This window comes from Tympanuchus pallidicinctus, unplaced genomic scaffold (genome assembly GCF_026119805.1).
Source record: "Tympanuchus pallidicinctus isolate F22 unplaced genomic scaffold, pur_lepc_1.0 scaffold3, whole genome shotgun sequence".
Taxonomy (NCBI): domain Eukaryota; kingdom Metazoa; phylum Chordata; class Aves; order Galliformes; family Phasianidae; genus Tympanuchus; species Tympanuchus pallidicinctus.
Genome location: NW_026294747.1, coordinates 96,499,923 through 96,527,020, shown reverse-complemented (window position 1 = coordinate 96,527,020; position 27,098 = coordinate 96,499,923). Strand labels below are relative to the sequence as shown.

Below are 27,098 nucleotides of genomic sequence, written 5' to 3'. Positions count from 1 at the left end.
GGTATAAAAGTGTGTGAGAAACTACTTAAAACTTGATGGGATGAAAATAATATTTTGGAAAATCAAAGGTTAAAAGAAAACATGTTCGCAAGAATAAGGGTGGAAGCAGTAATTTCTGAGCTGGATATTTTGCAGCCACATCTGGTCAATCCTTTGCGTGTGATCAGTCACCTAAATGTAGATGTTTACAGCCACTTTGTGTATCCTAGCATCTGCTCTACACCTACGTTTAATATAATTTGCATTTGCTGTAGATTTAGTGTTGAATTTGCTACCCGTGTGTGCCTCCTTAACCCTTCTCCAGATATTTAAAATGGCAGTAAATATCCGTATATGGGCTCTGCTGGTGTCTGAATCTGGAGGCTTACACTGAAATTAGGAGGTGTTTTGCACAGCAAAAATTCTTTTAAAAGCCTCAGTGTTGTACTAGAATTTTACCTGTTCTGTTTTCCGCATGTCACCTGTCTGCTCCTAATCTATTGTAATTACCCAAAAAGGCAATGAATGTAGTATTTAAAACTTATTTTATATTCTGTTATTTATTGTATGTAACTTTACTTTCTCTTGAGCAATTTTATTTTTCTCAGGCAGAACTGATTCAAAATTTTGTGGTGCTTATAATTAAATTCAGTTCTTAGTTGGGATAATTTTTTACATAGCTATAACTTACTTATTTTCATAAGCCTGTTTGAAAACTAGGCTGTTGAAATATTACTTCCAGCTTTGTTGGGTTCATCTTTCCTTGTGCCCTGTGTCTGCTTCCCTTTGCCTTTCAGTGAGCCTTTTAGATAAGGATGATTTGACTTTTTCTTTTTTACTCAGTTCTGTTACTTAAAATATTTTTCTGCTACATTAGATTTTTTTTTTTGTCATTTGGATTAATCTTATTTTCTAAGAATCCATTTTTCCTTTAATCATATCAGTATAAAACTTGAGAATAGAGGTGAAACTGAGGACATCTCATTTTTATGTTCAGCAAGTTGAAAGTGAATAGTCTGCTTTTCCTGAACATAGTTCTCAGCCTTAATTTACGTGTTCAGTCTTTTGATGCATTGAGAATAGAATAGAAATTAGGTGAATGTGATTTAAAAAAAAAAGTTATTTGGGGCTTTTTGAGATCCTGAAAAAGATGAATAATTGCTACCGTGACTCTTCTGGAACAGACAGCTTTTTTGGGCGTTTCAGGCTGAGTTTCTGATGGAGGAAAGAATTGCCAGATCTCCAAAAGAAGGTTTTTATATGTATTTGCTATTAGTAGGTTACAAGTTTGAGTATATTAAATGACTAAAAATTTAGAAACTGAAGGATTTTTCTCTCTTTGCAGGAATGTATAGAATTTCATGGTGTGTTTCAAGGATCTGCTTGTGGCCATCATGGACCATATATTCCAGATGTTCTCTTTTGGTCTGTCATATTATTCTTTACAACGTTTTTCCTCTCCTCTTTCCTTAAGCAGTTCAAGACCAAACGCTATTTCCCAACTAAGGTAATTTCAATTAGAGATGACTGTGACTTTGTGGTAAATATATTAGTATAGAATACATTAATATGGCTTAGTAAGGTTGAATTTGTTTTGCTTCAGAACTTTGTTTTGAGAATGTAACTTTAACTGTATTTCCTCTAAGATAGAAAAGGAGGTGGTAAGCAACACTTCCTTTAAATTAAAAAAATTAAGATATTAAAGAAATCAACTGCTGCAAATTCAGTGCTTAGTATTCTTTCTTGCCATTGGAAGAAGATGTTTGGGATATAAGAATATCTGAGCATGTCTGTGTTTTGTACTAATGGCTAGTGGCATCTGGAGGGATTATTTTCCTGGTTCCTTTGCCTAGTAGTGTAGAATAATTGGTTGCTCTCTCCAGCGTGATAATGTCTGAAGTGTGTTGAGTTGTTCCTGAGGGGCATTCCTGTTTCTAATGGAAGACAGTATAACGATAGTCCTTGGGCCAATTTATATAATATATTTCTACTAGGCAAAATAAAGTGGGTAGATCTTCTCTGGACCTCACCTTGTACCTACAGAGTATTCCTAATTCTTAACAAAGTCACCTTCAATAACCTGAATTTGTTAAAAAACATGTTTCCCCTACAAATTGAACATCAGCTGCATTATTATTGATTTCTGCACAATTTAGTGGTTTTACTAAATTAAGCTCCAGGAGACTAGTTGTGTGGACCCCTCCTCTCAGCCAGGCTAAAAGGACAGAAAAATGAGGAAGAAGTTAATGTGAAGCAATCTGCTTTTTGTACTAGATAACTTTAAATGGGATTATCAGATGAACTATTGTACAGAATGCTCAACTTCATGCTATGCTGGCAGGCAGCTTAAATTTAAACATAAAAATAAAATGCATGTAATGTTCAGTGATGTATTCACTATTCTTCACTACTTTTCACTTCACTATTCACTACACTTCACTATTTATAGGGAAGTAGATTTTCTTTCTGCTGATATGAATTATGATGATGAAACAACAAGAGTTGACACAGGTTTTTCTCTTTATAGGTGCGTTCTACTATCAGTGACTTTGCAGTATTTCTGACGATTGTAATCATGGTTTTGATTGACTATCTAGTAGGAGTACCATCTCCTAAGCTTCACGTTCCAGAGAAATTTGAAGTAAGAAATAAAGCCTTTTTTAAAAAATGCCTTTTAAGTGCTTGCAGCTTCATAGACAGTAGAACAGTAGGATTAAATAAAAACAGGAATTTAACTTTTTGACTTGCATTGCAGTTAAAGTAATCTCACCTTTTTGTTCTGAATAGTGTCTCTCCTGGCAAAACACTGCTTTGTGCAGTAGTATTAAGGAAAAGTATGTAGTATTTACTGCAAACATGCAGAAATAAAGAAATGGAATGGATGTTCAATTTTTTTCCATATCACATTCATATTTAGCAGTGAGTCAGTCTTTAGGTCAAAGCTACTGGGGGGAAAAAAAAAATCAAAGCTCGTATTTAAGAGACTGTTTACATGTTCACTGCAGGTAATGTGTGTAGCAATGAAATCTTTACTTTGTTTTAGTGAGTATTTGTTTATTTTTTCTAGCCCACACATAAGGACCGTGGATGGTTCATAGACCCTCTTGGAGGCAATCCTTGGTGGACGCTCCTGGTAGCTGCTGTTCCTGCTTTACTCTGTACCATTCTGATTTTCATGGATCAGCAAATAACAGCTGTTATTATAAACAGAAAAGAGCATAAGCTGAAGGTGAAAGTCTGTTCATTTTCACAAACCTCTAGTTTTGTATAAGTCATGTTTATTTTAAATCAGATCCATTCTGAGTCTGCAAAATAAGCAGCTACTAAATAGATGGGTATATTGACTAATGTGGAGTGACTATAATTTTGCAGGCACATTAAAAATCTGTAACTTCCATAAGTTATATATAAGTAAGTAAGTGATAAATCTCCTGTCATATAAATAGCAAGTTTATTGAATAATTCATTTCTTTGCTTGATTTCACAGAAAGGCTGTGGTTATCATCTTGATCTGTTCATGGTTGGCATTATGTTGGGAGTATGTTCCATAATGGGCTTACCTTGGTTTGTCGCAGCAACTGTCCTGTCTATAAGTCATGTTAACAGCCTGAAAGTTGAATCTGAGTGCTCTGCACCAGGAGAGCAACCAAAGTTTTTGGGAATCCGGGAGCAGCGAGTGACAGGATTGATGATTTTTGTCCTGATGGGGCTGTCAGTGTTCATGACCTCTGTGTTAAAGGTAGAAGTTTTACCAAAACACTTGGATTTTCTTTGTGCTTTTTATTTTCTTATTGGGATATAATATTTTGTAATGTCAGTGCATCTTCTGAAATGAAGTAATACATGTTTAGATCCATTATCAAACTATGTTTTTGGTGGTGGTTGAATGGAAACAACCAGTGGAGGGAGGTGTGGGAAAACTGAACAAGCTAAAAGTATAATGAGTAGAGAAGAAAGCAACCTCTGTCTGTGTTGCATGATTTTCTTGCTAGGTGTTTTGTTGTTGTTGTTGTTGTTGTTGTTTTAGATTCCCAAATCTGTTACCCAGAATAGTTTTATAATTCTTATGTGAATATATAAACAGAGGGAAAAAAGGAGTGTGTTAAAGTTACTTGTGCAGAAGTAATATAATGTGGCCAGTGAAGCAGACAGAAATCGAGTTCAAAAAGTGATAATCAGAAATGACATTGCCTACTTTTCTTTCTATTTTACCTTTTTAAGCTGCTTTTGAGGTCTTGAAATATAAAGGTTCTCTTTCAGAGTGTTGTGAAATGGAGGTGAAATAGAGATTTTGCGAGTCACATTAGGGCCTCTAAATTTCACTTTCTCTAAATTTCTGCTAGTTCAGTGAGCTTCCATTGCATGAACTCCAGCAGTTAGAAGAGAGAAATAAATTTAAAAAAAAAAACACCCACAATTGACTTTTAAATGACAGAGTAGTAGTTATGCCATGAAGTGCATAATTGCTAATATCTTTAAAGAACTTCGTAAAAGTCTCTTCAAAGAGAGATAACATCTCAGTTCTCAGATAGCTTCTAAGCTGTGCAAGAAAAGGTCGCAGTAGAAAGTAAACCTGTGAACATACAGCCATAGTTCAGTAATTCTAATTACAAATTATTAATAGTAATTATATAAATATATAACATATATATAAAATAGCTGGCCGTTTGTTGAGGACGTTAGGAATTTGAAAACAATAAGGTGATATATATAAACAAATATTTAGATCAAACAATCTCTGGCAGAAAAGCCACCAGGAGCTTAGCTGTATAACAGACTATCAGAATCAAAATCAGGAATACTAAAATGAATTTATTATTGCTCAAAAGCTGAAGGTGCTGATTGCTGAACCCTGGTGTTTATCCCTCTTTTTAGCAGCTGATTCTTGGAAAGCAAAACCTGCATTTGTTATGGGATCAAGGGTAATATGAATGGGATTACTGCAATTCATTCTGTGAAATACTTTTCTTTTTCACTGTGAGTGACTGTAATTGTTTAAAAGAAGAAAGGAAGACAATACCTTGAACTGCAAACTCTGTGCTTTTGTTTCATGTGTGAATGTATACTGACTTAATTCAGTAGAAGTTAATGCTAATGAAGTATTAGCACGTCATAGCACATGGTAAAGAAGCCATCTAATACATGTACAGACAGTAATTAATCCCTAAGGCATAGTTTTATTCCACGCTATTTTAAGTTTCAGTGAAGGCTTTTGTTCAGGCTTGATGGCAGCAGTTTGTATTAAGATGTCTTTACTCAGAATTTCAATCAATTTGGTAGCAAAATAGGCTTCATTTGCTTTGTGTAGGCTGCACATGTTTGATGCAGGTGCTACTGGAATCGGTGGACAGCTTCACTATCTTAATAAGTTTTAAATTGATTTTACTGCAAACTTAGCCCTGAAAAAATTAATAGTTATGGTTTCATATTGTTTCATGTGCTCTGGAAATACTGTGTTAGTGAGGAAAAAAGTTAAACTTCATATGATAGCTTCCCTGAAATTGGTTGTCCCAGTATAGTTCCTGTCAAATAGAAACATAAACCAATATTGTTAGCATTAATAGTAACACTGGTTGCAATCTAGAAAATGTAATCCACGGGCAGTCAAGACTGAACTACTTTTTTAATCCTGATGACAGCCATATTAGCTCTAGGGAGATGACACAGGTCCTTCTGCAGCTCCCAGCTATTTTTGCTTTTCAATGCTGCATTTATTCCTTCTATAAATAGAGCATTAACATTTGTAGATTTTCACATAAGTAAAATAGGAATTAAGATAATTTGGTTCACTTCTTTCACTACTATCAACTGCTAAGTTATATCATGTTGATTCTACAAGTAACTCTGTTGGTATTGTTTTTGTCTGCAGTTTATTCCAATGCCAGTTTTGTATGGTGTCTTTCTTTACATGGGAGTGTCTTCATTAAAAGGCATTCAGGTAAAATCTGACTTTGTTGAACAACTTGCATTTGTTTAAATGAAAAGAGAAACGTAAAATGTTATTTTACATCAGAATCAATGAAGTTAACCAATGTTGTCAGAGTAGGATGTAGGATAATTTCTGCGGTATCACATTCAGTGTTTGTTCTTACCACTGTCTTTACTTATTTTGCTTCAGTAGTGTAGCTGAATAGTAAATTTTCTGAAATATTCTAAGAAGTTGTACTAGTAATGTTTGAAAGGAACACTAACACTAGAGAGCCCAACTCCTTGAATTCACGTGGATCTTTGCTAGTATTTTAATTAGGATTAATTTGCTTTTAGAGTTTCATAAAAATGTTGTTTTATTTAAATATTTCTTTCTGGAGAGGAAGAAAATCATTAACTGAAGGATGTTTTTATATTTCACTGCAGTTTTTTGACCGTATAAAATTATTTGGAATGCCTGCCAAGCATCAACCTGACCTGATATATCTGCGTTACGTACCACTCTGGAAGGTCCATATCTTTACAGTTATTCAGCTCACTTGTCTCGTTCTTTTGTGGGTGATTAAAGCCTCTGCAGCTGCTGTTGTTTTCCCTATGATGGTAAGTGATTTGTTCTACAAGTTAATCATTTGCCAAGAGTGTGTGCATCATCCAACATCTCTTCAGAATGTGTTTGCTACCTTATGAGGGAAGGGACTGAAAAAGACATAAACTTCAGTAGCTGTTCATTTCTGAAACATGAGAACTCCTGAAAGAAAGCAATTCAGCTGTGAAAAGCTACAAAAGGGGAAACGATCTAACTTGGCAGTAAGATAAAACTGGTACTAGGAGAAAAAGCTATGGTTAAGAGCACTGAATGTACTGAAAGTGTGTGATAATATTTATTTCAGTGGTTTAATATCAGTGATTCCTTTTATGGTTCTCTTAAGGTTTTAGCGCTAGTGTTCATTCGCAAGCTCATGGATTTATGTTTTACCAAAAGAGAGCTTAGCTGGCTTGACGATCTTATGCCAGAAAGTAAAAAGAAGAAAGAAGATGACAAAAAGAAAAAAGAGAAAGCAGTAAGTATAAAAATACTCAAACTGAACATGTTGTAAATTAATAGAAAAACACCACGTGACATTTTAAAATTCTTATACCCAAACATACCTTTTGAAATCCTTTACTAATGAAACTTACTGACTGAGCAACAGTTACTGGCTGTTAAGGATGAGTCACTATTTTAGTGATGTCGTTATGAATTATGACTCTCCTTTGTAAAGCAGAGCAAAGCAGAATGAAGTGCTTCTTAGCGCAGCATTTTGTTATCTCTGTCATTCATCAGGTTTGAAGGTAGATATGGATGGATGGAAAAGCAAAACTGAAGTAGGAATCTTGACTGGTTAATTTAGTAGAAAAACTTTACCATATGAGGGACCTTCTCCTTGTGCGTGTATGCAGAATGATGGTTAAAACCAACTGCTAGTTGGTAATAATGTGTAACTGAGTAATAGGCACATAACTTCTCAGTAAAAGTATCAGCTGACTATACACCAACTAGCTGAATTTCTTAAGCTTAAAAATGACTTAGCTAGATGTCAGCTGCAGTACCTACAGAGAAGCATTTTGCCCCATAACCCTAATGAAATACTCTGTCAGTGTGCAAACTTGTTGGTTTCTTCTGTATGAAAGAATTTTACAAAATATTTACTTAAAATTTACAGGAGGCAGAGAGAATGCTTCAGACAGAGGACAATGAGAGCGTACACCTTCAGTATGGAGAAGGAAATGTTTTGAATTTTCCTGTAAAAACTCTAAAATACAGGTATAATAATATGTTGGTCTTCTTACTAAGAAGTATTCTGTCAAATGTCATAATTTACTTCATATTCAGTTGGTCATATCTGAGCTTAATTTTTTTCCTCAAGCTAGTAACAGCCCTGATTAAGGTATATCCCCTGGTGCTATGGCAGTGTGGGGCTTTTTTTGTTTGTTTTTGTTTTTTTTTTTTTTGTGGAAACACTTTTAATTATAAATTTACATGACCATCTTGAACAGATCTGATGACTCAATTTCGACCAGCTGTTCTCAAGGTGAAGAAGCTTCCTTGGTCAGTTTTTGTGGAATATTTGTGTGCTACTGTGCATGAAAAATTGAGTATTAAGCAACTAATAGCATCAGTTGAGCCATGTGTTTACCAGCCACTTGGATTTTTCAGTGGTAGTCTAAACATGCAGTTCTTCAATGGTTTATTTAAGTGAATGCTAATTTCTGTGACCTAAAAAAAAAAATTGTTTTGCAGGCAGTGTTTTTGCTTAAGGAGGTTAATTTCTGAATGTACACTGTAGGGCAACAGGTTATCAGCTTTCTTCCAGAAAAGGAAGTGCTGCAGTTTCACAGCACTGGAAGGTGTGAGTTTCTTGTACTCGTGTACAGTATTCTGCTTAGTTGTCAAGTATTTTACAGCTGTTCAACACCTGGAAGTTCTGACAAATGAATAGCATGCCAACTTTTTTGTCCAATACTAAAAATCCCTACATTAAAATTCAGGTGTTGGGTCTACCCTGATTCAATCATAGAATCACCAAGGTTGGAAAAGACCTTCAAAATCATCTAGTACACCCATCCACTTTCCACTAAACCACATCCTTTAGTATAACATCTAAATTGGCTTGGGAACAGGCAGGTTTTCAGTTTAGACATATTCCTGCTCAGTCTTATCGTCTGCTCTGAGAGCAGGTTCAGTTCAACTTCAACTGAAGTGAAGACTGCAAAATCATTTAATTTTTTTTTTTTTAAATTGAGCAACTGCTGATTGCTCTCATGATAGAACTATGAATTCATCAATTGTCTGCATGTGTATTTACTATGTATTTCACTGTACTGCAACTTGTGGGGATTCCCAGTGAAAAATAAGCTTTGATGTGTTTCTGTGGTGCTTTGATGTAGTCTTATACATCTGGAGTAGATTCTGAAGCTTAGGCATTGTCTGTATGGACATTTAAGTCTGCTTTACCTTTAAGTGTGTGAAAGGAAAAGGTCAAAAACAGATTTTGAAAGCTTACTGCTTGTGAGACTGAACTTTAATAGGGGGGGGAAAAAAAGTCAAGACATTCAAGTTTCTGCTACTTCTTAATCTGAACTGAGCTACCACTTCCAGAATTTTATTAACATTTGTTTGTTTACTGGAAACAGCTTAAAATAATTCTGCTCTATGAATGCCCTAACAGAACTGTATGATTCATTTCATTATTTATAAATATACAAAATAATTTTCTGAAGTTAAAGATAATTTAGAAATGAGATACCACTAACAGATTGTGACTGTCTGTGACAAACTGTTGATGATACCATGAGATTAAGGTAGCACTAGTGAATTATTACACTTTGAAGTTTTCATTGAAGTACCGTGGTAAGTGATTAATTCAACTTGTGGCTGCGTAAACGTTGAGAGAAGGCACAACTGATGTGATTTATGAGTGACAACAAGTATAATGTGTTTGAAGGGCATTGAGTACTAACCAGAAAGTATGTTTGTTCTTTAGCATTGATCCCTCAGTTGTAAACATATCAGATGAAATGGCCAAAACTGCACAGTGGAAGGCTCTGTCCATGAGTACTGAGAATGCCAAAGTAACCAGAGCTAACCTGAGGTAGCTATAATTACTCACATGTTTTCTAACTTTTGTCATGTCTTTGGTAGCTAATTACTGTACTCATATTTATTGAAGTATATATAAGATTATAAGCATACATGGTTTATACATGGACTTTTGAGAGGAACTTGATTTTGAGCTTAATTTTTGCTCTCTGCTCTGAAATCAAACAATGTCAAAGGATGTTGTTAAGTACATTATTAGTATTTTAGTGCTACTTTTAATTTGCTTAATACATTTGTATGCTACTCTGATAGGTTTAGGGAATCTGAACGCTTTATTAGAGTGTATATGAGCATGTTTGGTCCTGAATATTACAAATGCCAGAGAGAATAAAAGGTAAGTACAGCATTTTCACTGCTGCTTGGATCTTCCACTGGGTTGGTGGGTTTGGATATTTGCCCAACCTAGTTTAGATTTCTAAAAATTAAATTGGCTCAGATAGTATTTTTATTGGATATGAAATGTACTTGAATGAAATACTATCTTGACGCTTGAGTATAAAATGTTTGATGACTAGCTTTGAGAAAAAAGAACAGTATCTTAAATGATTATCTTTGCTTTCAACAGCCCTGAGAAACCAGAAAGTGTGAAAATAAATGTGGAAGATTCACCTGTTGTGAAATACGTGGATGCTGAAACATCTTTATAGAACTGAACCAGGGGGAATTGTGTGTATTTGTGTGTGTGTATATATATCATTGTAGGATATTATACCACTGAAGTGTGATTTCCAATTTAAGGAGTAACTTGTATTTAATTCTGCCATTGTTTAGGGAACTGTAGATACGCTGACATGAAAAGATTTGCTTACAGATCAGTTGAGTGGTAATCACACTTCAGCTATTTATTTTATTGGGAATTTTATTTTCATTTTAAATAGGAATATTGTAATGAATGCCTATTATTTTCAATAATCAATATGTGCATAAACGTTCAATCAGCCTTTGCTGATGATTACTGGTCCACATCGCTTAGAATTTGCCATTACCTCTGTTCATAACGTGCGCTACAGAAGTTTGTTTTCCGTGCAGGAAATTACTGTTTGTTTTTGCAGGGTATACTTTTTTGGTGATTTCATAGATCAGATATTAATTCCTGTTAACATGCATTACTGTGTTTTGTATCTCCACTACATGCTAATGTGTTTTGGATTCTGTCACTCATATTTTACAGAGGAGTCCTAGAGCCCTAAGACAGATGGCTAAATAACCCTTGAAATACATGTAAATATCCTGTTCTGATACTTTTAAATATACCCCTGATTTTTCATTTTCATCCAGTAGCCATATGATTTTAGTAACTAGTTACAGTCCCAAGTCAGTATTTGCTATTCTGAAATCTGTGTTTACTCAATATAAATTGAACTTAAAGGCAGCAAGTTGTTCTGTAGGAAGTTATACTTGCGACACTAGTGCTCTTGATTTCTTTAGCTGTTTTTATTTACACTTTCCATTGACTTTGAAAAACTGATTTACTCATCTCTAAGACTGACAATTCAGAGTGTTTCACGTCCTCATCAGGACATCTTTCTTGCTCAGTTCATTTTTAAAGTTTATTATATATTTGATTAAACTAGCCACAGTTTAATTCTGTAATAGGTTTATGATCAATATTATTTTATGGATTACAAATTGCTTGTGGTATTTCTGTGTACAGTTCTGATTCTCTTCACTGTAAAGGGCATATGTGATAGCACACCAACTTATTTTAAGCATTTTATTTATTTTAATTAGTATAAAATTTTATCGTGTTAGAAGAATTGAAAAAGTAAATATTCATTTATTGAAGTAAATGGGATTTTGGAGGTTCATTGATTAAAAATGCATTGATTAAAAAGTGCATTTATTGTACTTACGTTTTTGAGGTTTAGTGTTTAGCAGTGTAAAATCTGAGATGATGAGAATTTTATGTGTAACTGAAAAGCTTGATCAATTACCTGCTGCAGTTTCCATTGCTAATATTTTTTTGCCTTATGCCTTTGTTTTTTGGCTTAAATTTTTGAAATAGTCTTTTTAGATTCTACCAGCCCTTTCTGGATGTATTATAAAGGCTTTAATTAGAATCTGTGCACATTTCAAACTAGAGCATACTGTTAGCTTAATTCTGTTTTGGTAGATTTGTGAGTTTTACTGTGGACTTCGTGGTAAAATTCTCAGTGAATGCAAAGGAGCAGATTTAGAGGAAGGCAGAGTTCATCTGGAAGTACCACCCGAGTTGGAATTCTGGTATTCTTCAGACAAGTAACAATGAGATGAAAGATAATTGTATATTATGAAAATAAACCCATCAGTTGGAATAAGAAGAAATATTTGAAAATAATGCTTAAGTTATATGGGCTGTGAGCCATTCCCATTACACACGATTTAATAGTTTATTTTTTTGTTTTCTCCATTTGACTGAATTGATAAGGCAGTTTACTGAAAATGCATAATAGCATACAGCAGTATGAAAGATCCAACCCAAATTCTCATGACAAAGGCTCAGTGGAAAAGCAAGTGAGGTCTGCATTACTAATTTGACTAGTACTGTGTCTGACCTCTACAGGGTGATGCCCATTTATCCTTAGATAACGGCGTAGCTTGTGCCTTAGCTTGAGTATTTGCTCTTTCAGGAAATAGCTATTTTCCCTCTAATGAAACTGAGATGCAATGAAAATATGGCAGGCAGTTGCATTATTAAAAAAAAACACACCACCAGAAAACCACAACAAACCAACTCATCTGCTCATCAGTTACTGGCTCTTAGCTGGCTACTGGTGAATCTAAGAAGGAAAATGCTATTCTGAGCAGTTTACATAGTGTTATCCACAATAAGCTACTTTTGTACCACTCTTCTTAGTAGTATTTTATACATCATATTCAGAGCCCCATGATTGTTTCCAAAAGTCAGAAGATGATTATAAGCTTCTTAGGTTTTTTAACTCTTCAGTGCCAGAAATCAGGGTTCCCTGGTGCTATACAACTTTTATCTGGCTTCTGCTTTTGAAGGGTTAAAGAACGGCCAATACTGCAGGAAGCAGGTGTTTTTCTTGTGAAGTTTAAAAACAGCAAATGAACCACCAAAGCCCACAAGTCTAACTGCAGTATTTCTTTATTCTAATTCTGTAGATACTTCCATCAGTGCCAGAAATCCCTTGACTTGCAAAGCAGTTTACAGTGACCTTTAGTTCCAGTGTTCTTTGTTAGTAGCGTGTCCTGGCTTGCACTTTTTCCCCCATGTGAATAGAAGACAACGTGGTATTGAGTGCATAAAAACCCATGGAATAACGTATGGTTAATAACTTACTGCTCACTGTGTACCACTTTTGCTTTAAATTTGTGCGTAGTTGAAGTAAAGCTAAGATTATCGCGGACTGTATATTGATAACTTTTGCCTTAATGGGTGTCAAAGAGCAGTGATAATAACTGTGCACTGATTCTTTCATAGGGGTTAAGCCCTATAAAAATTAAGCCAATATGTTTCCATTCCAGCAGTTAGAGGTAAATGAACAGTCCTGCACTTTTTTTTTTTAGATGCCTTGGTTTCCCGGAATGGAGCTTAGTGCTACTGTGTATCTGGCTGCAGAGCCACCTCAGGAAGTCCCCAGTCTTCTTTTTTTTTGGTTTGTTTTGTTTTCCCTTTTTCTAATTTATTTATAAATAAGAATGTTTACATGAAGTGTGGGTCTTAATTTTGACCACTCCATTTAAATTATCATCTAAAATATTTCACTTAAAATGCAGTCTTTTGTTTAAATTAAACTCTACAAAACTCTTTCTCAGTACTTCTCACGTATTACAATGACATGCTTTCATTCTGTTTACATATGCCCAAGTTAATTATACCTTCCTAGATGAATTTTGCAGCTACGACAGAATATGTTGTTGTTTAGGGAAATGTTCCAAATTGCCAAGTTAGACATGGTAAGGTCGCTAAGATAGAATTCAATGCCCTGTTGGGATTTTTCAACCAAATGTACAGGCCATTTTATTTTTCTTCTGTGAGTAATGAAAGCTTTCCCATAACTTTTCATTTGCTTCACTTGCATCTTTGTCTTTATGTGGTAGTTTCCTGCCTCGTGTCAGGCAGGTTCAGCTTCTGTAAAATACACCTGTGACAAACCTGTGGTGTCCTGTCACAGAGTCTGCACAGTTTTAAAGGATTGTCTTGTACATACGTTCTGTAAATCTAAGATAAATGACTCATGATTTTCAGTTCACAGTGTAGCCTCTTAGATGAGCATCACGATGATTTTAGTTTTCCTTTTGCTTTCTGTGATTAGTAATGTTTTAATTACTCATTTAGGTAAAATTTATTATAAAGTACAGTACGAACGTGTGAAATACTTTGTTGATACCAACTAATTTATTTTACAGCAAATTTTAAGACTAGAAGCACACAGCTTTGAGTCAGTGTAAGACTAGTGCTATGAATACAAAGCAAATTGCTTAGAATTTTAAGTCCGTTTTATTCTGTAACTTTTTTTTTTTTTTTAGGGAGAACTTACAGGAACTTCTTAGTTGACATTGAAGTTAATCTAAAAGACATTTTCGTACTGAATTTAGTATAGTGAGTTTGACAGCCAGTCCTTTTCTACTCCACAACGCTGGGGCGAGGCACACCCTTTGCAATACAGCCCCTCTGCTGCGGCTGCTCCGCGCAGCGCTGTCTTCCGAGGTTCAGCACCCGCAGCTGAGCCGCGCTCTGACCTCAGTGCCGCTGGTCGGAGGCGCCATCACACGCCGTACGGTCCCGGCTTGTACGACCGCTTTTCTAACGGCAGCGACGCTTTCGTACTTTGTAACGGAATCCCAAATGTAGAATCGATCTCCGGTTTGTACAGAGAACACCGAGCTCAGACTCAGTCTTCAATGTGAAAGATCCAGCCTTCGTTGTTTTTAATTACTGGTAGAATAAAATTATCTTTTGTAACGTTTCAGAAAGTTGGCAAAAGCAATAAAAATCTACTGGACAATATCTCGCCTTCTTGCATTTGTGCCGGAGAACGGGGCTGCCGCTCCGGCCGGGCGTTCTCGTTTCCATGGCAACGGCGGCCGGCGTCGGTGGTCGCTAGGGTATCCTCGCGCCTCCCAGCACGGCGCCTCGCGATTGGCTGCAGCGTCGTCCGTTGCCGAAGAAGACGACGTGCGATTGGCCGTCGGCTGGGGCCGCGTTCCGGACGAAGCAGTGAAGCGGTGGCGGAGGCTGCGTGCGGGGACTGCCGCGTGAGTGGGGCAGGGCAGGGGTGCCCCAATGCAGCCGCGTGAAGAGAGGCTGTTAGGCCGCGCCATGAGGGCCGACCGCAGGCCCCTGTCTGGGAGGGAGCCGGCCCGCGGGGAGGGCGGGGGAGGTCGGGGAGTCAGATGGTGCGGCCGTTGTGTGATTAAAGTCGCAGAGAGGTACGATGTAAAGATGTCAGAGGTGTTAAAGAAACAAACTGAAACGTGATGTTAGCATTTGGGGATGCATGCAGATGTGCTACGTGGTATAAGACGCATTAAAGGTATCAAGTGCTGGGGTGGGCCTGCCCAGTCTTAAGTAACGCATGGGAAGTGTGGGGAACCGGTTTTGTGCCGTGTGCCATCCACCAGCCTGAGGTCACATCCAGCACTGGGTCTCCTTGGCGAGCTAGAAGTAATGTCTCTTGGGTAAGAGCTGCATTGTCCCCACCCTAGAATCATAGAATCATTGGAGTTGGAAGGGACCTTCAAAGGTCATCTAGTCCATCTCTGTTCAGTTCAGATTGCTCAGAGTCCCTCCAGTCTGACCTTGAATTTCTCCAGGAATGGGACATCCATCACTTCTCTGGGCAACCTGTGCCAGTGCCTCATCACCCTATTGTAAATAACTCCTTACTTATGTCCAATCTAAATCTCCTCTCTTTTAGTTTGAAATAATTTCTCCTTGTCTTATCACAACAAATTCTGTTAAAGAATCTGTCCCCTTCTTTCTTACAGCTTTAGATACTTGAAGGCTGCTCTTAGGTCTGCCTGGAGCCTTCTCTTCTCAAGGCTGAACACCCCCAGCTCTGTTAGCCTGTCCTTGTAGAGGAGATGTTCCATGCCTGGGATCATTTCTGTGGCCCTGCTCTGGACACAATCCAACAGGTCCACATCTCTGCTCTGCTGAGTACTCCACATCTGGATGTAGTACTTTAGGTGAGTCTTCACCAGTGCAGAGTAGAGGGGCAGGATCACCTCCTATTTGCTGGCCATGTTTCTTTTGATGCAAGCTAGGGTACGGTTGGGTTTCTGGGCTGTAAGGACACATTACTGGCTCATGTCCAGCTTTCCATCCAACAGTACCCCCAAATGCTTCTTGACAGGATGCTGTGCTCTATCCTTTCATCTTTCAGCTTGTATTTGTAGTAAAGGTTGCCTCAACCCAGGTGCTAGATCTTGCACTAGGTTTCTCGAGCCTGTCCAGGTCTCTCTGGGTGATCTCTTTCCCATCCCTCAGGTGTGTCACATCGCACAGCTTGTTGTCATCTGCAAACTTACAGAGGATGCATTTCATCCTACTGTTGATGTTACTGATCAAGATATTAAAGGGCAGTGGTCCCAGTACTGACCCCTGAGAGACACCACTTGTCACTAATCTCCATCCAGACACTGAGCCATTGACCATTGGGTATGATCTTGCAGCCAGTTCCTTGTCCATCAAACAGTCTACTTATCAGATCTCTTTCTTTCATTCTGTAGAGAAGGATAGATTTCATACAGCTACGTATGGTTCTTACCTTGGTGCAAGGCTGCTATCTACCTCCCCCAGAAATCTACTTTTCCTTCATCTATGAGCTGCAGATTGGCATTGTGGGCTTAGGCAGAAAATGCAGATACAAGATATGATCTGGAAAAAAGCCCAGAGTCTCACACTGTGTGTGCCCAAGAATGTGAAACAGGCCTGGCCTTTTATGGCTTCCCTAGAACTGGTTTGGTGCAGAGGGAAAAGCAGGGGACTGTGTTTCCATTTGTTGGGAAAATGGGAGCTTCATTTGGAATCCTAGTTTATCTTCAAAGAATCTTCTAAGAAGTGACTGAATGAAATTCAAGAAGAAAATACATGCATATGGATGTTTTCATATAAACATGCAGATTTCCACATTGATTCAGGTGATGCATCTTGTGAGAAGAACTCTTCAAATCTTGTCTGTACATTTTCATGGGTTGGGAATTTCTAGGCTTGCACTGCCCCATGGTGTCTCTTCTGACTGCCATACTGTCCAAGAATGATAGGGATGCAGTCCAGCCCTTTGCTGGAGAAGTAAAAGTACATCTTGGGAACTTTTTAGTCTTCTTTGGTGCATCCTTAGCCAACATTTGACCACATTTGAAATGTATTTCTAGTGTGCTGATAGTTGCTCTTTTAAGGAGTGATTTTTCATCTGACCTCACACCCAGCTTATGGCATTAGATAAATTCCTATCTAACAACGACATGAAAAGTCTTCTACTCCTTTATCCAGCTCAAGCCAGTTAAACTTCTGTATATAGTTACGTAGTGGAACTCAGCCACTAGAGTGATTAAGGAAGGAGTTTGTGATCAATCAAGCAGCTAGTTAGATTACAAAGCTGTTTGTATCTGTCATCTGCATCCAGTAGTTATTGCTAATAATATTATGAAGAACATAAGATATCTTTTTGTTCAAGAGTGTTTTTAAACGTTATGCTGTAGTTTATGGAAATAATTTATTCTCCAGTATGTCTTTGTGGTTTTGTTTATTTGGGGGTTTCTTTTCACCTTCTGAAGCTTTATGACCTTGTTTTGTCTGAGACAGCCTGGGCCACAGATCAAATCTTTGTGGTGATTCCTTTGTCTCCTGTTTCTCATCATGTGGATTTTTTCTGGCAGGGTTCTTGGAACGTTCCTTGTCCTATCCTGCACACCAACACTGTTAGAATGAATCCATCTTTCTATGTGATTGCGTTATGATAGCTAATTAAATGTAATTATCACTAGTTATAATAAATTAGTTAATATTTTTCTCATTTTATTGTTTTAAGTGAAGTTGAATAAGGCTCTATCTGTGCTGTGAGGATATTTTCCTTAATACATTTCTATTTTTTAAAGTTGTCCAGTCTCAATCTTTCTCTACCTGACTGAGATGCAGGTGTTGTTTTGTTTTGTGTGCATTACTCATGAAGCCAGCTTACTAGCTAGTAAGATAGTTAATAGTCTGGCTCCATGGAAATTTCTTCTGGCACAACTAAAGACAAAACACAGGGGTGGGAATGTACTTGATGGTTTCAAGAAGGGCAGGTAACTGTGTGTGAATCAATAAGGACATTTTCCACGTCTGTTTTCTCTCAGGGTTATGGCTGGTACATGGAAAACAAGGGGTTGTTTCCTGTGGTACCCATCACTCGGGGTGTGGTGCTTGTGCACCCACATGGTTTAATGACTGGCTCCTGATGAAAGGGTTTTCTGTGCTTCTCTTATAGCTGTGCACTCCTGTCCTTCCCCCCCCCCCCCGCCCCTTCTTTGCAAGCAGCTCATTGGGCTGCTGTAATGGTGACCTAAATCTGTAGCAAACTGCCTGTACGAAGAGAAGCACGTGGCTCTTTGCCTGTTTTGTTCTCTAAACTCTTGGATTTGGACCAGATAAACTGAATAAGTGAAAGGGAGTGGCAGATTTTGTGAGGGGTCAGCAGCTGCCATTTTCACCAGCAGACGGCTGTTCCATCGGTTTAACCCTGGAGGCAAATTGAAGGGCTCAAACGCTTTAAACCACAATGATAAATTCTTTGTTCTGCGTATTATCCCTGCCCTTGTACACCAACGGTACTTGGGGACAAGCTATAAGGTGATCAGGGTTAACACAGAAGATTAGTTGTAACCTGATTCAGCTTTCCCAGTCGAGCAGACGGTGCAGCCTTGTGATGCCATGCTGGCAGATGGAGGTTGTGCAGGGTCATTCAGCAGCTGTGGGGCTGCCCACTTTTCATTCTAGTATTTACTGACTTGTGCACGTTCAGTGTCCTCTAGGAAACAGAGACAGCTTCAGGATGAACCCTCTGCGTTGGGTGAGGGCTGTGTCCCTGGGTGTGCTGCATTCCTTCTTTCTCAGACAGCAGTGAATGAAATTTGGCTTCACGTTGAACATCTGCACCTATAACAGCAGTGAGCCTCTAAAATATTACTCAGGTGCTATTCTGTTTCTTCTTGACTAAGGCACCACTTTGTGGTGCAGATCAGTGGCCTGGCAGCTCTAAAGCAAGGTTGAGTGTGATCTGTGGATGTAAGGTTTCACAATTGTGAGGTATTTTGTAGATAATCATGAAGACCTCAGAGTTTTGAATGTAACCTTGACTGTACTGGAATCCTACTGTTTTACATGTTGAATTTTCTAGGATTTATCTGTATTTACTCATGGTTGGTTTGTGTTTGATTATTTGGTAAGTGATTGAAATCTGTTCTTTGTATGTATGTATTCTTGAGCAAGTTGATAATTTGGGAGAGTCACTGTACTGGTGTGTAACTGTGAGGTGATGGTTGCATCATGCCATGCCTCAGCAATGTGCCAAATGGATTAGGATGCTGGGGAGAGGATAAGAAACAAAAATATTACTAAGTCAAGTTGTGGAAATCTGTACTCAAGAGGTTTCTTATATATGCCTAACAATGTACCTGACATCTCGTAACTTTCGCTGCTTTTGAAGGAAATGACATGAATTAATTGAGCTGCCTTCATTTAATCTAAGATGAAGGGTTTTGTCTGCTTACTAGTAGAACTGATTCTATTTCTTTTCATTCCCTAGTGATAGCTGGTACCATGGGAATGTTCTGAAGTGTTTTTAATATTGGTTTTGTGGGGATGCATGGAAGAGAACAGTGGAATTTCTTGGGGATCAAGATCCATTGTTCTCTATGGGATGACCAGTGGTAGGATAAAGGCTTTTTTCGTAGAACAGAAACAGATGAACTGATCTTACAGGACACTTCCCAGAGTGAATTAATGCAATGCTTGGGTTCATGCTGTCAGCAGTTGCATTTTGGTTAATTTTGTGTCTAACATGAGAATGTATAATTGAGAAAACAACTCTGATTTTTCAGTAGGAAGCAGCATCTTCTGGTTTGTTTGTATTCCTTTTGTTTCCACTCACACTGGTTGTCTTTGTTTCTTTGCCTTTATGAGGAGGAGGAATAAAAATCAATAGCGGAAATCTACACTGCAAAAAGAGAGAAGAAAAAAACAACAACAAAAAATTGTCAGATTTCAGAGGGAAAGCCCTGGTAAAAGATACACCAGAAGGAACATCCAATCTATCTATATTTAGTGAGTAGTAGAATGGACAGGAAGAGTCTGACAGTGGTGCTATATTTTTATTTTTTAAATCATGGGTGCTCTACCGATATGATTTGGCTGTATATAGTTCTCTGAGTAATTCTTCAGCTCCAGCCTGCTTCTGACCATCTCCTTTTTTTCCTCTTGGACTAAATGAATACTAAACCAATATGCTGCACCAACATAATTACCCTCACAGCAGAAGGAGATTCCACTTCATTATTTTCTCTTTCTACGACTTACTGAACAAATATGTGAAGGCAACACAACATGGGTGTTAGTGGGAAGTCAGAGCTACTAATGTGACAAACAGACTGAATGTTTGACTGCAGTGGATCTAATGTATGGTATTGATTCTCCTGAGGCCAAGCCATTACAGCTGTGTTCACTTATTGAAATAAGCTTTATGTCCTACTTTGCAAGAGAAGCTGAAAGCATTCAACTGAAATTCAGAAGAGTCAGATTCCAACCTCTACAGAAAATCTATCTGTTTTCTAGACATGTAATACATCAGCACGAGGTATTACATCACGTATGATTGTCAGATACCTCCTTTTTCTTTCCTCAATCCATCTTTTGTAATTACATAGTTAAGCTGTTGTCTCCTATATTGTCTGAACAATACCTTGTATGACACAAAGTTAATGCCAGTCTCTAAGCACTACTTTAATATAAACAAGCCATTGTGAGAAATAATGTTAAAAATAAGCAAGAAGAGGAAAAACACAAATAAAAGGGAAGCACAGTAGTAAGACAGCTAGTATTATTTACCTTCACCAAAAACTTGTTGGGAAAGTAAGTCTTCTGTATTTTACATTTATAAATTTCTCGTTAATATCTAGAATCCTAAAAGGTATCCTCATTTAATGCCTAAGGTTTCACGTTTACAGAAGGCTAGAGCTGTTTTTTTGGTCTTGTTTTGTTTCTGGTTGTTTTTTTTTCTTTTCCTTTTCATTTAGTTGTGTAAGTAGACATTTGGTGCTTAACGCTCCAGTGATATAGCTCTATCTTTTTTATTTTTAAGGATATGAGTGCTTTAGTCGTGTGATGATGAGACTGATGCACAATGCCTGATCAGGACAAAAAGCTGAAGAGCACAGAAAAAGCAACAGACGAAAAACCTCATGGGATTTCTATGAGGTATAGTATCTGATGTCTTACTTTGTTTGAACTTCAGCAGAACCCGTGTGGAATTTGTACTGGCTGCCAAAGTAGAATGCTTTAATTTGAAATGCAGTATAAACATGACAACTGTTACTCTGGTCACAAAGTTTATTTACACCTCTGTTGACTTAAGGCATTCTGGAGAGGTTCTAAATTCTTTTCCATGCAAAATGAGGACACTAGACAATTTTATTTTCTGTCAGTAGCACTGTTTATTGATTTTCTTTACTCTTAAGAAGTACTTTTATGTAACTATTAATATATATACTATGCTGTTGTGTTTTATTGTAGAGACTACTCTGACCTTAAAAGACTTCAGTCTCTCTTAAATGCTTCATCAAGCAAACAACAGGTATAATATATATATTTATATAATAATAAATTATATAAAATAATTATATAATTATATAAATAATATTTATATAGTAATAGCTATTATTAAACATGCTGTATAACCGTATAATCACAAATACAGTTGACTAAGGTTTGTAGCACATGCTTGTGATATTGTTGTGTTCCATTATGATTAATTGTGTTAATAAAATCTTGTGTAGTGTATGTGGTGTCCTTTTTTTTCCTTCCCCCTTGGCAATAATATAACATCTCTGTGAGATAAATCCTACTCAGAAAAGTTGGAAGAATGAAGCTGAGCCAATTCCTGTCCTACTCTGCCATAATCTTTATTTAAACAGGAAAAAAATTTATTTATTATAATCTTGAACAGGTTGTATTCAGGTATTAACAGACATAGTCAAGTAGCCTTGCGAATTTATTTTCTTCAAAGCCCTTCCAACATTTCTGTAGAAGGTAGGATTAGAGATTTATTAGTGACAATATGTAGTAAACTAACATGTAATAAAGTAAGATAATAAGGTACAGAAAATTAAAAATCAGCATTTTAATCATAAGCAGTTCGTCTTCAGAGAATAATAATTCAGCTGAAACTCTTCTGGGCATAAATATTATAAGTGCTTGAAACTTTTAGGATATTGTAAAATCTTCACCTCAAATCATTTGATGGAGCTTGTGCTTACCATTTGAAGCAATGAAAACCAACACGTGAAGATGGGTGTGAGTCCTGGGAATATCAAAGCAATTTATTTCTTTCTATTCTGCAACAAGAATACCCCAAAGTAAGGGAACTGTCCATGGAATACAGGAGTTATTCATTTCCTTTCCTGGGTAGAGGCATGGATTGCTTCTGAGCCGAAAGCTGAAACTTCAATTTCTACGACCTAAAAGAAATATGGAAGCTGTACACATAGATAATGTGTGTGTTGGAGATTCTCTTGTTACAAATTTTAAAGGCTGCTTTCTTTGCATTTCATATATCTCCATGTGTTTGTTTTCCAACCTTGATTTGCATTGGTTTTCTACCACTTCCGTATCATAGGATGTATGTGTTTGTATTTTACAATGGCAGTTATAGATCAAAGATTTAACAGCATCTATAGTTCAAGTGAAAAACTGAGAAAAGGTGATTTTGCTTGTTATCATTTCTGTAATAAAACTGTTTTGCCTCATCAGTGCCTCTTTCCTCCTTAGCTTTCAGCTACACATTTTGAAAATGGTCAAATCAGCACAACAAGATCTCTGCAAAATGTCAGAAGTGATGGACAAAAACTCCATCGTCAATGGCAAGAGTCAACTGAAGCTGTTGAGCTTGAAAACTTTAGGTAAAAGAAAGAGCCAGTATGGTGACACTGTGTCATATTTCTGAACATCTTTTTGTGTCTTAGTCTTGTTGAGTTGTGGAAATCATATATATTTTGTGTCTCTTACTTGTAGTTTCATGTCATCACCCGGGTGATTCTGTGTGATTCTGTGTGTGATTCTGTGTGTGTGTGTCAACCTGCTGAGATGTTAATGATGCAATTCTATTTTTTCTAAACCTGTGTGAATATTTTTGCTTTGTAAGTTTGACGTGTGCTTCTATTCAATAGAGGGAACTGTTGAAAGTTAATATATTCAATTTAAATAAAGTAATGACTTGTTTGGAAAGCTTTTATTATACCGTTATGATAGATTCACATTATGCAAGTCAGACTGTTCTTCAAAATTATTACTGTCTGAAAACCTGGAATTATGTTATTCCATTGCAAGTGCTTGTATGACACTTCTTCATTTTTCTTATTGGCGTTAAGTTTTGACTTGTTAAAACATAACTACCAGCTCAGCATTTTCCTTTTTTTTTTTCTTTTTCTTTTCTGCCATTAGTGTGACCTACAAGAATGAGAGAAATTTTAGCCAACATCCCAAACACAAGCTGTTTCAAGACATTTTTACCGCTTTAGTTAAGAAGAGGTTTAACTGCAGGTCAGTATATTAAACACATTCATTTCCAATGAGGAAAGATCACTCTTTCTTGCCTTAATTAATGAATGAACATGCATGGATAAGGCCTGGTATATATGTTTCATAAACAGATGTCTGTGTGGAAACTTGTAGCTTCATGTTTTTACATAATCTGAGTTATAATTTTAAAATGATGATTTTGGTATTAGCTTTGAAGTCAAAATGCTTGGGTGGCTGGGAGTGAAGAAGGAAGGATGGAGTATTTTGTTGAAATGTGAACGACCAAAGTTCTAAAAACTGCTTGATAGTTTGTAATCTATAGTTTGTTTTTCTAAATAATTTCATTCTTATTTTGATTTTTTTTCATTTGCATTTTATAGAAAAAGCTCTTTCTTAGGCTGCTCTCATTTGGATGAGCAGGAAAATTTTGCAAGATCTTCAAAAACAGAGGGGTGAAGAATGTTTGCTAAAAAGTACCTCAGAATTTCAGGATTTGTATTAATATTTACCACTGCTATATGCTGTATTTTCCCTTTTTGAATATCAGATACTTTTTATGAAGAATTCTCAGCGCAAAAATTTGAAGGAGGAATCCTAAAGTATTTAAATCTGCTGATATGTAACAAATAGATTTTACAGATATACTTGAAAAATACCACAGAATTTGCACAGTTTGCTTGGACCCCTTGGCAGAATTAACTGAGGAACCATCTTATCTTTGATAATTTAAGTATGATTACAAAGGTGATTTAGTTGCCCTTTGTAAGTATTTTATCGTGGATGCGATGGTTTCTGGTGTTTGGAACTACTGCCACTGCAGTGGGTCAGAACTGTAGAGTGGTCTGCATTACACACTTTTGCAGGTGTAACTATGTGTTGATTGTGATGCCAAAAAAAATCCAGCACACTTGCTTACCAGCATCACTGTGTTGGCAGAAGTTAGAGATGGTTCTGTTGGCAAGAAAGCTGTGAAAGCTTAGCTTAAGTTGTTTGGATATGAAGTTTAACAAAGCAGGCAGAAAAAAATCCTGCTGGCATATGCTGAGTATTACACTGAGTTCTCTAGTAACAGGGAATGTAAATGTAGCTATAGTAGAAGAGGCCTGCAAATGTCAGCCAGGCTCAGAGAATTACTGTTTCTGCACAGAAATATGACAAATTATTTGCCATTGAAGATATTCACTGTCAAGAATCAGAATGTTTTGAAAGAATAACTTTGAAGAACCACCAGTTAAAGTGAGCTGAAAATAGTTTTCCAATCTGACATACTAACTTTTGCCTACCAGTATATTGTTGCTGCCCATGAAAATTATGCACTTTTCTTAAGTGGCTGAGTATGGAAGCATACTATTATTTTGGGCAGAATGTTGGCATAGAAGGAGTGAGATTTTGCTAGTATCTGTTTGCAAAACATTTTATTTTTATCAAAATATTTTTAGGCATTGGCATCTTTCCCAACTGCAAATGATAAATTAAGAACTGCCATATCACGTAGACTTCTGTTCCTTGGAATCTTGCCCAGATACAGATTCTGTCCTCTCAGTTAAAAACAACAAAAAAATCCCTGAAGATATCTGAATTTTGGTTTATTTTAGATGGGAAAATGGTGATATATACCTTCGACAGACAATGGAAATAGTTATTCTGTTACTGGTATTTATACAGGACTGCTGTCCCTAGATGCTTTCTGCTTTCTTCCAAGTCTTGGTCTTGAACTGTATACCGAAACAAAAAAAGAGGAAATTCTATTAGGAAGTATAATCCTGTATTGAGAATATTTAAATGTATCACTTTGTTACTATGTTGGAGGATTGCTCAGAATGGGATAGAATTCTGTGGTGCTGTATATTCTTAAGTTGTTACAGGTCAGTAATCTTATAGTCATTTGCTTCCTGTATCAAAATCTTTTGTATAACACTTTTGTGTTTGTACTTGTTTATTGTATTTGCTTTATGCTTAGGACATTTGTTTTACAGGGAATGGGTTAATCAAGCTCCATCCATCCATTTTCTTAGAGTATTAATCTGCCTGAGATTATTAATAAGAGATCCACACTATCAGGTCTGTATGTCAAAGTATTTTTTTCTTGCATAAAAGGATTCATTTACGCATCATACTTACGGTTCTGTTGTTAAATGTGCATATAAATGTGTACATTCTTGTGAATGCATACTTACTGCATATATGTGTGCATATACCTGTATTTCTATGTCTGAAGATTCAAGTGTGTTGCAAACAGGTTGCACATATGAACTCTTGCTGCTATTGGATAACTTGCTCAATTTCTGATATATATTTTGTAGCTTCTCATGTTGCTAACCCTAATAAATAAGCTTTAAATTTCCATAACAGATAGACCATTGCCCAGAGCCCTAGACTACATATTTACTTTACCTCTCTGTATAGATATGTAAAACTTTCATAATGTAGCAAGTGAAGAAAACTGAAAGCTGCCTATTTTTTCTAGCAGCCCAGTTCTCTGGGTTACAGACAGCTTTAAAATGTGTTTCTGACGATTATAGCCGTTATTCATATGACTAAACTCCTGACATCTGTTAGGATATTTGTTTTCATGTATTTCTTTTTAACGTGTACCAAAGATTATACTTACTGTTCTGATGTTAGAGCCTTTCAAATTTCATTTCTATAATTTATTTATTTACTTATTGTAAGTAATTCTAAACTCTGAAATTGCTAAGCATATCCAAAATCCATTGTCTTTGGTTGCTAGAATTACCATTTCTCAGCACTCATGACAATCAGGGTACTTATGTTCAAGTGTCTCTTACTGCAGTGTTTTCTGTATTTTGATCCTTTTTTGTTCTTTTTTTTTTTTGTTTGTTTCCTTTAAGGAAATCCTCTACAGCCTGGGTGGGATTGAAAATCTAGCTCAGGTAAAATTCCTCATGGAAATGTTATCTACAAAGCTGTATGCTGCTTTATTATGAGTGGAATGAAATACACTGCAAAAAAGTAGTGTACATATGCTCTTGTTTTTTGGAAAGAAGTTGTATTCCTCTGTCTGCATATAACCAGTTGGTGTGCTTTTTCACTAGTTCATAAAGGGTCTGTCCTTATAACTTAGCAGTATTTAACCCAAGACTTTTCAATAGAAGGCTTAACAAAGGCCTCTTGAACTAAGAATTACAGAAGTCAGCACAATTGATTCATTCAAAAGAAACCGTAGACTTTTGAAGGAAGAGGTTTATAAGCCCCCTGAAATTGAGCAAATGACTTCTCAAAGGTAAAAGCATAGCAATAAAATGGTTGAACAGATTGAAATTTGTGAACATTATCGCTAATCAACTGCTGCATTATTACTGCCTTATGTTAACATTGCTTTAGTTCTGAATTTTAATACTTGTTCTTCAGTGAATGGGAGCTGCCCATGTGTCAGTGAAATCTTAAATATGCTTGAAACTGAGACTGATTGTTGAGAGTTTGCATTCATGAAAAATCAGAATTTGTACATTTTGTTTAAACAAATGTATCTTTCTGGAATGCAACTATCTTTCATTCTTACTGTGCCACGTGTTTATTTCAAATAAGTAGTGGTGTGCTACAGCTCCTAGTTCAGACAGTCACCTGTCTGAAATGTTCTTAATGTTATGGGAGTCAAAGATTGTTCCTAATATAGTTTTCATTCAGGTAGTTTGATTATTTTTGGTGATATGGTTTCACATAACTGTTTTCACTTTCAAGTGTTGTGAGGTATATTGGTAGAAAGCACTGATTAAATTATTGTTACAGATGATATTTTACATAGTATACTGCTACTGTAATTCTAGCCTCTCTGTACTGCATGCTTGAAACCAATTTAGGTTACCTATA

General features: G+C 36.6%; 2 protein-coding genes across 8 annotated transcripts in view; both read left to right on the top strand.

Moving 5' to 3' along the window:
* SLC4A7 (solute carrier family 4 member 7) overlaps positions 1–14,501 on the top strand; it is an 83,740-nt gene extending 69,239 nt beyond the window's left edge. For 5 of the 7 annotated variants that reach the window (XM_052692220.1, XM_052692218.1, XM_052692223.1 and 2 more), the window contains 10 exons: positions 1,325–1,486; positions 2,507–2,620; positions 3,047–3,208; positions 3,467–3,718; positions 5,849–5,917; positions 6,334–6,507; positions 6,837–6,968; positions 7,611–7,711; positions 9,432–9,539; positions 10,113–14,501. In XM_052692220.1, coding sequence (XP_052548180.1) covers positions 1,325–1,486; positions 2,507–2,620; positions 3,047–3,208; positions 3,467–3,718; positions 5,849–5,917; positions 6,334–6,507; positions 6,837–6,968; positions 7,611–7,711; positions 9,432–9,539; positions 10,113–10,194 — 1,356 coding nt within the window. In that variant the 3' untranslated portion in view covers positions 10,195–14,501. Of the gene's footprint in view, positions 1–1,324; positions 1,487–2,506; positions 2,621–3,046; positions 3,209–3,466; positions 3,719–5,848; positions 5,918–6,333; positions 6,508–6,836; positions 6,969–7,610; positions 7,712–7,944; positions 7,997–9,431; positions 9,540–10,112 lie in introns of all 7 variants that reach the window. The other 2 variants (XM_052692222.1, XM_052692221.1) reach the window with 2 other exon arrangements.
* Positions 14,502–20,859: 6,358 nt separating this feature from the next.
* NEK10 (NIMA related kinase 10) overlaps positions 20,860–27,098 on the top strand; it is an 83,237-nt gene continuing 76,998 nt past the window's right edge. The window contains exons 1-6 of the mRNA XM_052692286.1: positions 20,860–20,948; positions 21,264–21,324; positions 22,518–22,648; positions 23,190–23,288; positions 25,244–25,328; positions 26,120–26,161. Of these exons, the coding sequence (XP_052548246.1) occupies positions 20,875–20,948; positions 21,264–21,324; positions 22,518–22,648; positions 23,190–23,288; positions 25,244–25,328; positions 26,120–26,161 (492 nt within the window). The 5' untranslated portion in view covers positions 20,860–20,874. The remainder of the gene's footprint in view (positions 20,949–21,263; positions 21,325–22,517; positions 22,649–23,189; positions 23,289–25,243; positions 25,329–26,119; positions 26,162–27,098) is intronic.